Source organism: Paralichthys olivaceus, chromosome 2 (assembly GCF_024713975.1).
Source record: "Paralichthys olivaceus isolate ysfri-2021 chromosome 2, ASM2471397v2, whole genome shotgun sequence".
Lineage (NCBI taxonomy): Eukaryota > Metazoa > Chordata > Actinopteri > Pleuronectiformes > Paralichthyidae > Paralichthys > Paralichthys olivaceus.
In genome coordinates this window covers 22,547,835-22,565,774 of record NC_091094.1, presented here as the reverse complement: position 1 = coordinate 22,565,774, position 17,940 = coordinate 22,547,835, and the positions used below count along the sequence as shown (strand labels likewise).

Below are 17,940 nucleotides of genomic sequence, written 5' to 3'. Positions count from 1 at the left end.
TGTAAATCCAAGTAAATAACCAGAACAGAGACAGGCTGCATTGATTTGAAGGTAGGTGTGTGTGTGTGTGTGTGTGTGTGTGTGTGAGAGAGAGAGAGAGAGAGAGAGAGAGAGAGAGAGAGACACAATTAAAAGCCTTTTTCTTTGCTCTCCTTTTTATATATTTCATGGCTGGGGGTGGAGGTGTTCAGTATCAGCCCAATGCAATTTTAAAATATTGATAATAATCTTGTTGATGAGCTCTTTATTTATTAAAATAAAATGTTGAGACTGAGATCCACCACTTCTTTCTATGCAGTAATTTTATGTAACCTTCATTCTGATTGTAAACATAGACCATATGGCTCTTTGGAAAGAAAAAGCCCTGGACTCCTACTTCAGTGCTGTAATTACTGATAAGTACCACCTACACTGATCACACTGAATTCCCACCTACACTTATTACTCTGTGTGGGGCTATTTGACTTCCTCTGCATCATGCTGCTGGATTACGTATACAAATTTGAATATATATTTTTCATGTGGAGGATTCTGTCTATCATTCGCATGATGTTCATGATCTTTTTTCCAATTTGTATCCCTATGTTTTACATTTACTAACTGTGTCGTAATCTTGTTTCTTTTTCTGCAATGACTAAATTAAATATGGGCAGAGAGAGTCACGTCTCTCTTTTTTGTTCTCTTTTCTCACAGGTTCCCTGGGAGCTGTTAAACTCGTCCATGTGACAGGAGTCCTGAAGTGGCAGAAGGCATGAAGCAACACTGTGATCTCATAGTGGCTGGTCCATGACACTAAACTCCATTCAACCCTCTCCACTATCCACCCACCCTCTGTTCTCATCATACCGGACAACCAATCGCCACTCACTCTTCCATCGACACAACGCTGCACGATGGCAAGCAAGAGGAAATCCACTGTACCCTGCATGATACCATCCAAATCCAAACATGTGCGTGAGGAAATCATACTGGGCTCGCTACCAGAACTCCTACCAACAATCCCAGAGGACAGCATACTCAGCATCTCGGGAGAAGAGTCTGGCCATTTCTCTCACAGCTCCTCCAAATCTGAAAGTGGCAGCGAGATGCAAAAAGGAGGCACGTACAGCTGCTCGACTTGCCGTTTTGAATCCAGAGATCTAAACTACTTTTTGGATCACATGCACAACTGCCACTCAGACTTCAGGGCACAGCCCACCTTTTACTGCCTGAACTGTGGGGTGTCAGTCGTCCGCTTCGAGGCTCTGGCTCTGCATAACGCCAATGCCCACCCTAAGATAATGGAGGGCTTGGTCACTGCCTCTCTAACTGTCAACAAGAGGGACGGAGTAACAACTGTGGAACAAAGTCTGTTCACGGAAAGTGGAGAAGACTACAGAGAATCTGGGATCTCGCTCACCAAAACACCTATTGCAAAGATGATGAAAGCCAAGGGGGAGCACAAAAAGATTGTGGTTTCTCACACCGTGGAGGTACGGAAGATCGACACTGGAAAGGATGTAGACCCCAGCATGCTGACAAATGTGCCTGAACTACAAAACGGGGCTCTCAGTGTTTCTAGCGCCCCAGCTATGCCGAGGACATCTGTCACTCACGTTATTACGAAGACAGTGTCCAACCAAGTCTTTCACCAGCACACTCCTTCCCTTTACTCCCCCCCTTCCTCCAGTTCCAATAAAGACCTTCCAAAGGTGATGATCCCACTCAGCAGCATCCCCACCTACGATGCTGCTATGGACACCAGCAGCTTTCTCAAGACATCCTTTGGCAAGTTCCCTTACCCGACCAAAGCTGAGCTCTGCTACCTGACGGTGGTCTCGGAGTTCCCAGAGGAGCAGATCAAACTGTGGTTTACTGCCCAGAGGCTTAAACAAGGCATAAGCTGGTCTCCTGAAGAGATCGAGGAGGCCAGGAGGAAAATGTTCAACACAGTGTTCCAAGGTGGAGCGCCTCAGAAGCAGCCTACTGTGCAACGGCACGTCAATCACATTGTAACTCACCACACTGTCCACGCCCAGCCAGGCTCAAAAGGACCTAACTTTCAGATGGCCAAAGTTCCCTATGGCAGTATAAAAACAAGGCCTCTCGGAGTCATGGCCACACAGGCCAGCATGTCAACCAACCCCCATGTCACCAGAGTCTCATATTCTACTCCAATCGTCCCCCCAAAGTTTCCACCCGTAGTCAGAACAACACAAGTACTGACCAAGAATACCCAACCCACTGTGGAGACGAACAAGAGCAATGGCGTCAGCCTGGACATGGCTGGGAACAGTGGTTTTGTGAGTAGCACCAGCAGCAGTCGAAGCAGCAGTAGCAGCAGTAGTTGCAGTAGTAGCAGCAGCATCAGCAGCTATTCCAGCAGTAGTAACGGTGGTGAGACTGTCACCAGTAAACCGGTGCATAACAGCAGCCCCACAAACAGCATCAACAGCATCGCCACTTGCTCTGCCAACATTAGCAATAATGATGAGCACCGTGTTGCTAACACCAATGGCAAACCAAATCTCAAAAGCAACTGTTTACCAATCCCATCGGAAGCTTCTAACAGCACCGAGAGTCACGCAATCATCACCAACACCAGCAAATCCAGCGTCACCTGTAACAATCACAGCAGCGGAGTCATCAGTCCACAGGAGCAGGCCCACACCACAAAGCACGACGACAAACCCAACTACAACATCCACAAGTCTAACAGTATTAGCAGTGAATATCCCAGTACCACCTGTAATGACAGTGTCCCTAACCTGAACCATGCCAGCAAATCCCCAACTGAAAGCACCAGCACCACTGTCATTACAAAAAGCCTGTCATCCATTTTAGATGAGGGCAAATGCAACAAGGATTTTCCAATAAAAGGCATGTCAATCTTAAAGCAGCTCATTAAGGAGGAGGATCCGTTTGCGGGGGAACGAGGCTGCTCAGGGCTGAAAGTCGACCCCATCAAGATCAACTTTAAGAGGCTGAAGATGAACGAATCAGAGACCACATCTGAGATTGTACATCAAGAACACAAGTCCGAGGCAGCCGAAGTGTCCGCCTCTCAGTCGTCTTTCTCCCCACCCTGGGGCAACAAGACCCCCCAGCAGCTGCACATCCTCCGACAGGTTTTCTCCAACACCCGCTGGCCCAGCAGTCAGCAGTATGAAGACTTAAGCGTCCAGACGGGCCTTCCCAAATCAGAGGTGGTGCGCTGGTTCAGCGACTGCAGGTACAGCCACAAGAATGGGCAGCTGAAGTGGCTGGAGACCTTTCAGCGACTGCCAGGGGAGTCAGAGGAGGGGGCAAGGGGCAATGGAGATGGCAAAGCTGAATCGGCAAAGGAACCTCAAGCAGCCAAAAAGAAATTTATTGAGAAAGACACGAACAAGCACCTTGAAGGAGAAGCAGGACTGAACTCAGGGCAGCAGGTTGTGTGGCAGGATTCATACTCACCGCTGCTTGAGCTGATGGGTGCGGAGGGGGGCGGAGAGCAAGGCCAAGCTGAGGAGTCGGTGCCACCAGAAGTCCTACAGGATCCCTGGTCAGAGAGAGCAGAGGACCACCAGCAGCCCGTGGCCAGTCAGTCACTCATCGAACAACAAACTGATGGCAATCAGGCCAGGTATTACAGTCACTGTGCTCGAATTACAAAGTGAGATAAAAGCTTCTGAAGTAAGATACACTTCTCATTCAAGTGTGTTATGATATTGTACAAGCTTAGGGCTGTTTATCAATCAAAGAAACAAAAGAATAGTGAAAGCCAGGTGGAGTGATGAAAGCGTGACAGCTTGTTTGTAGTGGCTGCTGCGTGATGTACAGTAAAAAGGAGGCAGGAGAAGTGTGTACAGGTACTCGCTCTGAGTAGCTTATTTGGGCAATCAAAGGTCCGTGTTTAAGATGCTATTTTTAGATTAAGTAGAAGTCTGAAGCGTTGAATTATAGATTGAGTGCGCATGCTAATATATGTGAATAAATCATGACAATTGTCTTTGGTGAGATAGATTTCCGAGAGGCAAGTTAACCCTTACGCAGACGTCTTTTTACAGTGCTGCCTCTCTCTTGTGTGTGTGTGTGTGTGTGCTGATCAGGGATCGCCTGAGGATGGAGCTGCTGGAGGTGTGATGATGCCAGGGCCCAGAGTTCGCCAGAGGAACACAATGTTTTAAAGGTTGGCTTGCTGCCCTGGCCATGGTCTAAAAAAAAAATAGAGTGTTCATAATGACAGCAGATGTGATTGTAGCTGGACCGTTGGACTCTGACTGTAACTGTGAATACCCCCCCTCCTCCTCCTCCGCCTTCTCTTCCATCTGCCATCACTTCCTGCTATCGTCAAAAAGAAAGAACTTCTCACCTTTTGAGTTCTGTGATGTTTAAGCCTTTCATGCTTCTTTGTGGTTGTGTGGGGAGGGTGCACAATGAGGTCAGTACGAGGGATCAAAGAAAACGAGCGAGAGAAGACGCACACTGACTGGAAAACTGACTTGAATGAGCAAAGATAGGATAGGGCCGAATGATATTGTTTTGGGTCAGAGGAGAAAAATATATATATATGATTGAAACTGCACTATACGAGAGGGTTTGTACTGACTGTACAAACTAAAGATGTGTCGAGGAAATGTTATTGTTGGCTTTGTGATATTTTTTACTTTTTTAGCAACCAGTACTTCAGCACTGCCTTGAAATTTACTTTTTCCGTTATCTGTTTTTTTCAATTCTATTACTCTTCTATAGTCACTGTAAGTCCAGATGCAATCAAACATGTTTTATTTAGATCTGTATTAATGTCAGTGTCACGTTGCAGTTCAGCTACACGCAAGAGACTATATACTGTACAATGCACTAATGAAGACAGCAATGCTAGAAAAATCACACTGCCCCACATTAAAGGTATTGACGGCTTTGTCGAGATCAATACACTACACTGCCCTGCAAACTGAACAGAGAGAAGCCTGTCACGCTAACGTTGCCTTACTCAGCTCTGTCCATGTGTTTATATGACCTGTCTGTCCATCACCTTGCTTTCCAGCTACCGTGCTGTCCTGAAAAAAAAAAAGAAAGAAAAAAAAACACGCCAGTGCATCAATGGTCACTGTTGGTCTATATCTGTGAAAAAAAAATCTTGTGCTGCTTTCTGTACACTTGGAGATGTTTAACTTTAAGCTGTAATTGTATCAAATATTGTTACTGGCAAAAATGTTGTTTAATGCAAAATTATCAATTTGATCCCTAGACAATGACAGAGTGAGATATTGTGCTAGCTAGAGAGCCAAATGAGGAGATCTTTGCTCTCCTCTGAATTTTCTTGTGTTTATATAAACATACAGTCACTACATGAATCCTATTAAGCTGCATCTTTGTCAAGCTGCTAATAGCTAATGAACGGTGCTATACCATCCAAAGTGAAATTGGAGGTTGATCTCCTACCAGCAGTGTATGCACTTGTGTCGAATGTTACAAATTTATTTTGGTTTGAGATAAATGGAATCTGGACTTACGGTGTTATGATCACTTAAAAAGAAACTTTTATGAAATAGTCTGATCATAAAGCACTGTTGTATCATCCTTTCTACACTTCTGAATCTTTACAGAATAAACTGAATACTCACCAAGCACTGACGCCTCCTTATTTTATCTGCACCTTGCACCAGGAGTGAACATGCATTGTTCCATGGATGCCAGTCAAACTATTCAGTGTGATGAATGAGGGAGTAACATGCACTGGAGGAATGCTTACAGCCTCACCTGCTGGCGAGAAGCAGGCAGTACAAGTAGCACTCAGGCAGGGAGGAACATTTTTTCAGTCAGTTTCCATGGCAAGCAATCCTTCTAGAATTTATTTTGTCTTCATGATGTATGGTGAGATATTTAGTCTCGAACATGAATGCAGCTGGTGGCTAAACACTGCATTCCATTCAAATAAAATAAAAACATACTACGCACCAGATTGTTTTTTCAATGGCGGACAGAAAACATCCATCTGAGTTTTGTTTAATTTCAAAGATTTAACTCTTCAAATTGTTTTTTTTAATTTTGGTAAAGCCTGAACCTGATATGCCAAAAGGCTGAGGAGTTTCAGAGAAAGCTTAAGCTCTTCTTGAGATAAGTGATCAAATGTGTTTGATGAAGCAAATATGAGGACGCTGCAACTCCGGCAGGACCCTCCGCTACGGCTGCTGGTCCAAAACCAACAGGCTGCTGTGCTACATGGGGCCTCTGATCAGGGAGAATGGCCACAGAATTAAAACTGAGCAAAAAACTAAAATAATAGGGCAGAAACACACAAGGACCTGCTGGTATGAATGAGAAAGAGAAAAACATTTGCAAACACATAGTATATTTTACCTGTAGGATTTTATTCATTTTTAAACCTACAATGAGAATAAAACTCATAAAACATGATCAAAGGCTATGACAAAAAAAAAAAAAAAAAAAGTATAACAGGAATAGGCTGTTGACTTTACAGCTACTTACATCAACTTTCCTATCATAAGTGGAACAGAGTGGAATAAAATGAACTGATAATTCACATTAAATGTTACATTACCTTATCCTCGACCTTTACATAATTAAAAAAACTGTCTAAAATTGTAACAGATTGGAGATTTTTTTTGGCAAAGTTTGTCCCTCACTTACCCTTCCTGAAGAAAAACACTTTTTGATTTACCAACTTTAAATACATTATCATATCATTATCTTCAAGTCACAAATATGCACGTTTTTTTTTTCCTTGGAACAATTGTTAAATTAAGTTAAAACCAGATGTAGACAGGGCTATGCAGAGATTCAGAGGATGCTTGCAACTCAAGAGGATACAAATGATTGGTTCACATTTACACTGAAAAAGAAGTCCCTGATAGAGGATGTAAAACAAAATATTCACATTCTGTTTGCTTAAGTAAATATTGACATGGTTGCAGTATTCCCTCCTCGCCTGCCCAGACATCCTCTTTCATGCTGAACAATTCAACATAGTCCAGTTTAAAATATTCACCTAAAACAGACAGCTTCCATGGTCGAGTCCCTCATACACACACATGCAAGCACACACCTCAAAAGTCAAGCTCACATCTCCTTGAAAGGCGCGTGGGGTGTATTTAAGGAATTCATTTGATTTAACTTTGTCTATCAAAATATAGAATTCATTAATAATACATGGAAGGGCTAAAATACAGAGCGAGTGAACAAATAAAATAATGATAAAAAGCATTTTTTCTTTTTGCTTAATACAGTAGCTATAGGACCACAGAGTTCAAAGTTCGGGCATTGACAAAGGTAAAGGGGTTTTCCGATTACTGAGACTATGCCTGTGGCTTTGCTCAGCTGTGGTTATAGTTTAGCCATGTAGCCTGATCTCAGATCAGATGTTTAGAGTACCCACAACACCCTTCTGCCAGTTTCATTATGGCCTCATCTTCTCGCCGTTGTTTTTCTACTCAGACTTTCTGAAATTCTTTGCAGGTCTGGCCGGTGAGCAAAATTCAGTTAAGCTAAAAAACAAGTATCCAATTAAAAAATAAAAACAATAAAAGTGATAAAACCACAAACTGGGATTTAAAATTCAAAGTCATCTTCTGCCATGTCGATGGCCCAGGCAAACTTTTCGCGCTGGGTCTTATTGTAGATTTTCTCGACGGGAATGCCCCATTTCTTACACCTAGGAGACAAAAGCAGACAGAAAAAATAAATTGCTACTTGTGTAGCTGAATAAAATGTGCATCGCTGTCCCCAACAACTAAATCATTGAAAGCAGAGTGTGAATGTTTTGTGACTAAATGATTTTAGAAAAAGCATGTTAAAAAATATATCTTACCAAGCCACAGAGATGCGAGGGTCCAGATAGTTGAGCTTGGATGTGCCGAGGGCGATCTGCTTGTTCTCTTCACGATCCGTCGCCTGCACCTCCAGCTTCATCAGCTGCTCCTCTATCCTCTGGACCGCCTTCTTCTTTGTCTCCACAGTCCTACAGATGGACGAGAAGCAGATGTTAAAACACGTAAACATGGCTGACCAGAGGTAAACTATCAACTTGAACAAAGCCTTTGATACTCACTTTTTGGACTTTTCATCTCTCCGTACTTTGGCATCAGCCTTGGCACTTTTCAGTTCTCTCTTGGCATCAGAAAGCTGGTCCCTTTTAGCATCAATCTATGAAGAAACACAATTTATAGTTGATTGTAATGTTCTATGTTTAAATGATGTACTTTTAACCATCTATCCCTTTTAATCCAATTTTAGCAATGTTACTTTTTAACCGTTCTTGTGTGACATATTTGTCTCCCAATTTGATTTAAATGTGGTTTTACTTTCATTTTTATTTATGATGTATTGGAAGGTGTCCTTGGGTGTTAAGAAGAGAGGTGAATAAATGTATTATTAATATTCGATTACAAACTGTTGCGTATTTGTGCAACACTGACAGCAACATGGTGACTGCTTATCTGCAACAGATTCAAAAGCTGCATGTCAACAACTAAAGGTTTCAAAACTCATTACAACATCAGTGTAAATATCCACCACGATCTTGCAAGTGAAATATCTGATTTCCCACAATGGTCAAGATTACGTAAACTGTACGGTGATAACATAAATTGTATTTGCTATCTTGTCTTTAACTGTTATTGGTAAAAAGAACAGCTACTATAATGAAAAAAATAATGTTTTGCAAAATGCTGACCCGCAGAACTCAGACACCACTTCCTCACCTTAGTCTGCAGGTTTTGCATGGACTTCTCAAATGTCTTCGGTGGAGCTCTTTGATGGTTACACAGGATGGCCACAGCCCTGTTGGCCCTGTTGTAGGACAGGATCTTAGCTGGAATGTTCTCATCCGCTAGAGTCAGAACAGAATCAGTCGTCAGTTAATGATGTGTTCAAAATGACTGTAAATAGGCTTTTTATTCAAGTATTGTCTCGACTGATAGAGAGAAGATTTGGTTGTAAATCTGTAGGAAGACGCATACCACTTGTGAGCTGCTTCAACTGCTGCTGCAGGGTGATTGAAGCATTGTAGGTACGGAAAACTTTGGCGGTCAGACCATCCATCAGCTCCTGAAGGTGCTTGTTCAGAATAGAAGTCTGAAGGAAAACAATAAGAAAAATCGTTGTACATTGAAACTGGTGTTGAAGCTGAGTGGGTTAATCATTAATTTTGTATGTTTGCGACAGCGAAAGATTTGCTTTGCTTACGTTCAGGCGATCAAACAGGTCATCATCAGGCTCCTTGTTCTCCATAAACAACTGAAGGTTCTTAAATACCTACAAGAGGCAGAACAAAGGTGAATACATGAGCAAAGTTTGCACACTTAAATTAAAAGCACTGCTTTAGGATGCTTACCCTTTTCTCCACAGGGACTTTGTTGTAGTAGCGGATGGAGTCTTTACCCAGGAAGTCAAACTCCACCACAAACTCCTGACCATCATTCTCTGGGTAGAGTTTGATGTGTTCGACTCTCAGTGAACAGCAGCCCACAGTGTCGGCGGTCTCTCCTTCCTCCTTCTCATTACCTGCTCTCAGGGCCAGCTAGAGCACATCAGGACAGATGGATTAAAGCCGGCTTATAAAGACATTACCCTCACTGCAGCCAGTGTTTAAGCACTCTAAACCCCACTTGCTGGTAACAGTCATTGTTAAAAAGCAATTACACTACATTAACTACCTCCAGCTACACACTCTCAGGACAATGTCAGTAGCAATCCACCTCACCTTGTCGATGAAGTAGAGAGCCACAGCCCTTTGTCTGATCCTCATCTCCTTGGATTTCCAGTCTTCGTGGTACTGGTTCCGGATGCGGTCCACGATTTTCTTCAGCCGACGGGCTGTTTCATACTTCTGCCAATCCTTCTCTCCCTGCAGGCAGACAGCACAACAGACAAGACACAAAGCATCTAATAAATACATGGGGCCATGTGTGTCAAAGTCATAGGGAACGCAAATGGAATTAGTAGGTTTTGCCCAGTGCAGAGTGTTCTCTGATCAGAAACCTAGTGCAAGTAGCCATTTTCACTTTAATACTGTTTGCTGTTGCTCCGTTCTGACAAACCAGTTGAGCAAGAAAACCTTTTAGAATATTAATATCTTGAAAAGATCCGACATGACACCTGGGGACAAACACTATAAAGCTCTATCATTGTTTGACCCAAACTGAAGAATTGAGCAAAGACTCCCTTTAACCTATTAAGACCTAATGCAACATATGCTTATATCTACAAAAACAAACAGACCAGGTAAGACGATATTATCGTCTAAGAAGTGACTGATGAAATTCATAGTGATTTGCTGAAATGCGTTATGGGGAATATACCTTGTCTTACAGCGCTCTTAGCCTGTAAAACATTTATTAAAGTAGTGTTTCATACAATGGCTGTGAATCTAAGCAAGGGGAGTACAGCAGGGTTTTGTTGATGAAAACAATATAATTAATAATGATGTTTCAGACCCAGACGATGTTCCTGCTGACCAGGGCTCAGCCTACAGGAAATATTTTTTCAATGAGGAGGAGGAAAGGGGAATCGTAGCAAGTTTTACAGATTGTTTCTTTTCTTTTAACCTAGATTAGGTCAACGGCAAAAATTGACATGGAAAGGCAAATAATTAATTTAAAAAAAACACACATTGGCTTTGGAATGCCCTTAGGTCTTACTGGGTTAAACCAGGTCCAAACCTTCTTGTAAAACAATTTGGCCTACCTTGATCCTAGAGCTAGGGTTCAGCATGATGTACTTGATGGAGCCTTGAATGTTTTCCGTCCACGACACGAGCCATGTCACCTTGTTGTCATGACGAACCTCTTTCCACTTTTTGCCCGAGGGAGGCTCAGGGTGCTTGGAGTCCCTTTGAGGAGTACATTTAACATTTAAATCATTATGCTCACTTAACATCAATTCATCAGCACTGACAAAGCCACCCTTCGCTCACTTGCTGCAATTGATGATGATGTCTTGAGGCCTGATGCGACGTTTGAGCATGCCCATCTTCGGATGGTCTCCACGACCGCGGAACAGGCCCGGGGGCTCAATGCGAAAGTTAGCAATACGTTCTCTGTGGTTGTCCATGATGCAGAAGCCATACTCCTGCAGAAGGCGTTCGTTCTCCGTCTTTATTTTCTACAAGGGGAGAAAAACAAAGCATCAGAATCTTTCCTTAATGGGATCAAGATTATGAAGAGACAGAAAAATGTAATTCATCTGGAAAGAATGTGTGGGAAAACTCAGGTAGGTTTGGAATCTACAAGAAAATGTGTGCTTGCTCTAAAAAACAAATCATCTGCCTCACGACATACATCGCTACAGCATTCCTTTATGTTTTTTGATGCAAGTTGTGTTATTAGCTTATAGGACTGCCCTGCTCTGGGTTTATACCACAGTGTGTAAAAACTGTCCCATATCTTCAGAACATCCACGTTTTCTGCAGGTTTCCATGTAAAAAGAGGAGGTAGCTGAGAAAAAAAGTGTACACACCATTTTTCTACATAAATATTTGCTGTTGAATATTTAACCATTTAGCCTAGATCAAGTTCATTAAATGATACAATGTACATCCAGTCACTGACCAGTTTCTCGTCTTTTGTCATGGCTTTTCTGGCTTCAGACTGTGCCTTGAAGTATTCGCTCATCTCACTGAAGTTGCATTTTTTCAGGTCTGTGATCTTACTCTTCTCCTCTGAATTCATTTCCTGTAAACACCACACTTCACTCAGTCACGAATCTTTGAACAAACTTTCACAAGACATCTAGAAGTTTATCCTGAAAAGTGCATTTTTCCTACCTTCCTCCAATCTTTGAAGAAGTTTTTGCGGAAAATATCCTTCGTGGTGTATTCATGGTCAAGCATTTTTGCAAAGAATGTGGCCACCTCTTCTGCTTCTGGACTGAGCTTCATAACTTTACCTAAAATATACAAAAACAAAGTTTATCCATCACTGATATTTACAACTGCCACCATGTAGATATACAGAACAGTCCTACACTGATTTAAAAGTAGAATTCTGGTGAGAAACCCACTCTCACCATCATAATAAAATTTGACGTGGCTAGGAAGAGGCTCATATGGTGGAGCAAAGACAGGCCCTTTGTGTTCCAGAAACTTCCATTTGACACCATCTGTGTATCTCTCCTCTTCCCACCTGGAATCAACCAAATAAAGGAGTTTGAATATACAACAGAAACAAAATATTTCACAGGCCAACAATAACATGCAATATATCCACAGCTGACCCACCTACAAAGGATAACCATCGTGCATTTATTGTTCAGCTGGCCAACTCACCATTTCCACTTCTCCTCTGGCTCTTTCTTTGCTTTCTTTTTTCCATCGGCGACTTCTCCTTTTTTGTTTTTTATCTTTTTGGGCTTGATGTCCTAAGAAGGGAAGAGAAACCAAGTGAGTTCTCTCACAGAAATAAGCCTTATCAACAGACTCAAGTCTCTCCAATTCTTCAGGTTAATTGTGCCTTTCAAAATATTCTGCAGAAAACTGCCAAAGAGCTATTTTCTTTGTTTACAGAAAGTCCACATCAAACAGCAGGTTTTGACGATGGTGTGGCCTTTGCTTACCTCATCTTGTTTCCTTTTCTTGGCCTTCTTGTCATTTTCGGTCTTTATTTTCTTGGGCTTGAATTCAGAGCTGAAAAATAACACCCCATATCTCGAATCTGATAGAACAAATTTAGGTCATAGAGCACTACATTGATTTCCTAACCATATGAAGTAGACGTTAAAGACAAGTAAGAAATCTAAGGGAATGGACCACTTACTCATTATCATCATCCCGTTCTCTTTTTAGAGACTTCTCATTTTTAGGAGAGTGGTAAAAGTCATCTTCGGGCTCAGACTTCACATGTTGAGGGCTGCAAAGGGACAGTCATTTAAATTAGAAATGGTATCATATGAAACGTATCTGCTGATAGCCTACATGTAACACTTCAGAGTAAAGAGGTGTTAAGACTTACCTGGCAAAGCCATTCTCTTTTTCCTTTTTTATTTTACCATCAAGGGCCTTCATCTGAAAGGGTTTACACAAAGTTGTCAATGAAAAGAAAACTTTATGCGAGGAAATAATAGATCATTAACAACTTTGTCAAAACAAAAGATTAATGACTGTCCAATCGATACCAAATCATAAATGCTAGTTCTTAAAGCCATGCGCTATACATTTAACTTGCAAGCATAAACATACTTGGTTTGAACGGAAAGAATCAGAGCATCTTGGTTACTCCCATCACTGCTCTAAAGATTAATCCTATCTGAAGACAATGTTCCCTAAGTTTAGCAAGAGCGATGGCAAAACTATTCTCAATTCTACTAAGATACAAGCACATCCGTCTAGCTGTTTGAAGCCACCTGAAATTATGTAGAACCAGAACTAAGTTCCCGTGAACATTTAATGTCATGATTACATAATTGCCTAATATATCATAATTGCAACAGAATAAGAAATCTAAAATAATTAAGAGATTTGGTTAATTTGTTAATAGCTAAGGGTTCACCTCCTTCCGCTTCTCCTTGTGCTTGTCCTTGTATTTGTCTGTGCTGCCATCTTTGTGCTTCATCTTTTCCTTCTCCTTGTCTCTGTGTTTCTTGTCAGAGGAGTCTTTGTAGTCGCTATAATTTAAAGAAACACATGGCTATCAAGTCAGGATGTTTCAGCTTCCACCATCTACAACCAAAAATCCAATAATAATCAAGTGGTACATCTTGTCCACACTAAGCAGACACCAACACAACCGTCTGGAAGGACACGCGTCATACCCATTGCCATGCTTGGATTTCTCCCGTTCCTTATCCTTCTTGTGGTCCTTATGTTTGTGATCCTTTTCTTTGTACTTGTCTTTATGCTTGTGTGAGTCTGAGAAGAGAACAGGGTTAAATTCTTCAAATGTAATCAAAACATTGCATGAATTTGTCCAACAGAGGAGTGAATGGTACTGGGATTACTATACATGTCTACATTAGGGCCAAGAAGTACTTTATGTATGACCAATATACTCTGGGTCTGGGACGAACAAAGTGAACCACAATTTGAATGTCATGCAGCATGTAAACAGATAATGTATTTCAGGTAGCACAGCACCTCCTACTGCCCGTATGAGCCTTATTGTTTGAGACAATATGAAACAACTGACAGGTTGAAACATGCACATGAACAAGGCTTTCTTTTCACGCTTTAATTTGTGAGTCACAGCAGAATGTTTATGGAAAATAAAAAAGCAGTTCAGCACCCAAACTTTACCACCAAACACAGCGATAAACTAATAGGTCCTTAAAAACAAGGTGTCCATATTCCTCTGGTACAACAGTGGAATACAAATATTGGCCAGTTGTTCAAGGTATCACTGTAACAGTAGCTGTCTTTGTTGACCAATTACTACAAGATGACGATTTTACTTCTGTGGTCCCCTTAGATCTACACCAAGTTGTGACATGATTCATTCCAAAACAGAGACCCTGTTGAACTCTGTCACATAACTGATAAACTGTAAAACGTATCTGACAGATGTTTGGCTAAAGCTCCACCCTACAGTCAGCTTTCGGGGGAAATATAAATTCAGAACATACCCGTCACTGACTAGCAAACAATTGTTAGTTGATGTATTACATGTGCCTGTAAAATAGATGAGCATATTGAATTCTAGCAATGTCATCTTCTTAAACCAGGTCATAGTAATGATAAAGTAAATGATAGACGCACAATTCTGTTATACACATGCTGTTTTACTCCAGTGAAGGAAACGAATCTCTGGCATCATAAAAGCAGGGACAATGCTTAACGAACCACAGTCAAGTGTCCCATAGCTTCAGAATGAAAACCAAAAAATATATGTTATGGTTGTCTAGGAGTTTTTGTGTTAAGGGTTCAGAGAAAAGCCAAGCTAGTATCTATAAATCCCCCATGCTTGGTTGCTGGATTATCTTATACTGATGGAAAATATCTTGTGTCAAAGTAGTGAAGAGTTTGGTCTGTTTGTTAGAATCTATCAGCTAGGAGGAAAAATGGTCCTGAGGCTGATTTAAAAAAAAAAGAAGCTCTCTGTATGTCCAACAGTGGTGTTTAGTATGTTTAGATTCAGGTCAGACAAAGTGATAAATACATCTAGAAAACTCACTTTTAACTTTAAAGGTTGTCAAGATCATCCAATGTCTAATTTAAAGTAATGTGGTGACGGCTACTAAATTGTGGATTTAACTTTAAAACGCTGTACTTCCCCCTACGTGGAATGCTATGTTTCTGTAGGCCAAATAAAACAATGATAGCATTAGCTCGCCTTTATAAAAATCTATTCTCTCATGGGTCAGCACATGAGAAGCCCTGTGCCTTCGCATTGCTGCTCCACACACAGCCATCTGCACTTCCCAGCCTGGGTTCAGCTTGCAGCACAGTCAGGCCGCTACACCGAAAAAGAAAATGGCGCAGAGACTAAGTCCTCAACCCCCAAACCCTCACTTTCAGGTGGGAAATGCGGAGGTAAAAGCGGAACAACAAGACCAACGGAGGCGATAAACTGATAAAACAGCTCAACGTGTGTGGTAATATGGACTCCAATCGAGAAAATTGTTTGCGGAAATGCTCCAACAAGACCTCCCTTTTGAACAATAGGCGCTTGTGAGTGAGACAGAGGACTTAGTCTCTGGACGCCATTTCTGTCCTCTACTGAGAACTAACGTATCGTTAGAACAGTAAAAACAAGTCGAACCGGGAGGAAAACAGTCATCTTCATCTATTATCTTACACTAATGAACTTACCATTGACTCGAGAGCCACAGTCAATCTGAAAAACAGAAACACAGATGAATGTTACATTCCGTAGGAGCTAACTAGCCGGCTAACTAACTTTGAACTTGCTGAGCAGCAAAGCGAGAGTTTGCTATGTAGCCTGCTAGCTCGGCTACCGTGCTACTCTGGATGGGAATATGGCTTAGCGGCTAACACCGGAGCCGCTACAGCTAACATTAGCTGCAGCTAACATCAGTTCACATGCAGCGGTAACCCACTTTTCCTTCGCCAACGACGCAAAACTGGAGGCTAACTAGGTCGCAGCTATCCGCGACATCACAAAGGAAACAATGGGGACACTGCTCAAGTCGCTGTTAACAACAAAATGCGCTTTAGCAGATACTATTCACAGTTAGCAAGTTACCCTGTCAAAACCAAACAAATTCAACGCTGGAGAGGGACCGATTCCGTGAAGCAGCAGCGATGACACCACAAAACACACTCCACGTTACCTGGTCCTCGTTGTGGTAATGGTCCCCACTCATTTCCTACGAGTTGTCTGGTGGAGAAATTAAAAAAGGAGAAACGTGGAGCCGCAGCACCCACCGGCGAGGAGATGCAGGCAGAATGAAGGAAAGACACAGTTGTGTAAGAGTAAGTCTGAAATATACACTACTGCGCATGCGTCTCAGTTTAAATGGTAGAGACTGGGTAGAGAGCAGCGTGGCTCCTCCTCCCGACAAAACGTGTTGCTGCTGCTCAGGCCCTGACACACACACACACACACACACACACACACACACACACACACACACACACACACACACACACACACACACACACACACACACACACACACACTGTGCTGACTGAGGCAGGGTACACATGGAGCAGGAGAACACTGTGATCCAGGCTCACTGCTCCACTTGATTATCAGTTTGTTGTTTCCATTCCTCTCCATCTTATATGTAAATGTCAACGTTCACTTTTAACTGTGCAAGATTAATTTCTGTCTGAAATTCAATGGCTAATGTGCAATCCATTCCACTGTACATATGTTCGATCTGTACATATTCTGTTTACACTGTAGTTATTAGTTTTTATTCTATTTCTATTTTCTTAATATCTACTTACATTTACAAGTATTGCATGCTACTTACTATTACTTTACTGATGTTTGTTTTTGACTGCCCTATTGCTGCTGTAACGTTGCAAATTTGCCCACCGTGGGACTAATAAAGGATAACATTATCTTATCTTGTCTTATAAGAAGTAGATTTGTGTACTTCTATCATTAATAATATCAACAATCTTTATCGTCATCATGTCGGAGATCTGTCCTTTCTGTTACATGTTTCTTTGACCTTTCTCATTCTTTTGTGATTCAGTGATTTATAGTTTGTCAAATGGCAAAGCTGAAAACAAATTACATACATAATCAGTAAATATTCACATTTATGTCTATAAGTTAGATGCTCATGTACAGTCTAAGCTGCCTTCAAGGCCTTGGAATGATGTCACTTAGACAATGAGAGCAGGCCTATATAGGATTGGTGAGACCTACACTAGGACTACCACATTACTCTAAGCACCCTCCATGATGGCATGCTCCTGCAGGAAAAGGTCAGAGAAAGCACTAAGGAAGGGGCCATAACACTCCCCTCCATAAAACCGTGTTTTTTTTCTAGGAACCACAAAATAAACCATCTCCATAGTTTTCCATGCAATACATTACCCATAATCCACAGGTTTTACTGTCCTCTTTTGGAGCTGCATCCTCCAGCACATCCCTCCTTCTCCCCAACCTCAGCTACCTTGGTACCACAGGAACAGCTAAAGAGTATGAGATGAGGAGAGGAGAGCTTGTGAAGTTTAGGGTTGGTCAAGTTTTGGAGCCGCCAACACTGGAGCCAAACACAACAATGCTTTCACACTCTCAAAAGCTTTCTTACAATGTTCAGACCAAATTTCATCTGCTTTGGCTTTTAACTGGTCGAAAAGTTCTTACAATAGCTAGGGTAGTAGCTTACCTTTCCTAAAAAATGCATCAGCTCAACTTTGGCCTGCACAGGACAGACTTGGCCTCGGCCCACCTCTTTCTCAGGGTAGGTCACAGTGGCCTGAGCAAACTCAAATTTAGTAAGATTGATTGTCAAACATGCCCAGACTAATCTGTCAGAGACTGCCTCCGTACATTGGACTTGGCCTTCCCAGGTGTCTGAATAAACCACTACATCATCTAAATACAC

General features: G+C 41.9%; 2 protein-coding genes across 5 annotated transcripts in view; one reads left to right on the top strand and one right to left on the bottom strand.

Moving 5' to 3' along the window:
* Window positions 1-5,594, top strand: part of zhx3a (zinc fingers and homeoboxes 3a) — a 45,020-nt gene extending 39,426 nt beyond the window's left edge. For all 4 annotated transcript variants that reach the window (XM_069512014.1, XM_020087093.2, XM_020087092.2 and 1 more), the window contains exons 2-3: window positions 694-3,604; window positions 4,071-5,594. In XM_069512014.1, the coding sequence (XP_069368115.1) occupies window positions 894-3,604; window positions 4,071-4,104 (2,745 nt within the window). In that variant the 5' untranslated portion in view covers window positions 694-893 and the 3' untranslated portion in view covers window positions 4,105-5,594. The remainder of the gene's footprint in view (window positions 1-693; window positions 3,605-4,070) is intronic.
* Window positions 5,595-6,314: 720 nt separating this feature from the next.
* top1a (DNA topoisomerase Ia) lies at window positions 6,315-16,360 on the bottom strand. The gene is made up of 21 exons (XM_020086873.2): window positions 16,204-16,360; window positions 15,722-15,746; window positions 13,729-13,825; window positions 13,467-13,581; window positions 12,930-12,982; window positions 12,735-12,827; window positions 12,535-12,604; window positions 12,248-12,339; window positions 11,989-12,104; window positions 11,747-11,868; window positions 11,532-11,654; window positions 10,898-11,085; window positions 10,669-10,813; window positions 9,686-9,829; window positions 9,317-9,502; window positions 9,169-9,237; window positions 8,943-9,057; window positions 8,685-8,812; window positions 8,033-8,127; window positions 7,793-7,942; window positions 6,315-7,636 (listed from the first exon to the last, which is right to left on the bottom strand). The coding sequence occupies exons 1-21, from the start codon at window positions 16,234-16,236 to the stop codon at window positions 7,534-7,536; spliced, it is 2,262 nt and encodes a 753-aa protein (XP_019942432.1). The 5' UTR covers window positions 16,237-16,360; the 3' UTR covers window positions 6,315-7,533.
* Window positions 16,361-17,940: the final 1,580 nt, after the last annotated feature.

Bases quoted from the DNA above. Each gene is read 5' to 3' on its own strand.
- top1a (XM_020086873.2), bottom strand. From the start codon at position 16,236: ATGAGTGGGGACCATTACCACAACGAGGACCAG. The intron at 9,830-10,668 runs GTAGGCCAAATT...GTCTGCCTGCAG, and splicing joins ACCCTAGCTCTAGGATCAAG to GGAGAGAAGGATTGGCAGAA. The intron at 7,943-8,032 runs GTGAGTATCAAA...GTCCATCTGTAG, and splicing joins AGAGATGAAAAGTCCAAAAA to GACTGTGGAGACAAAGAAGA.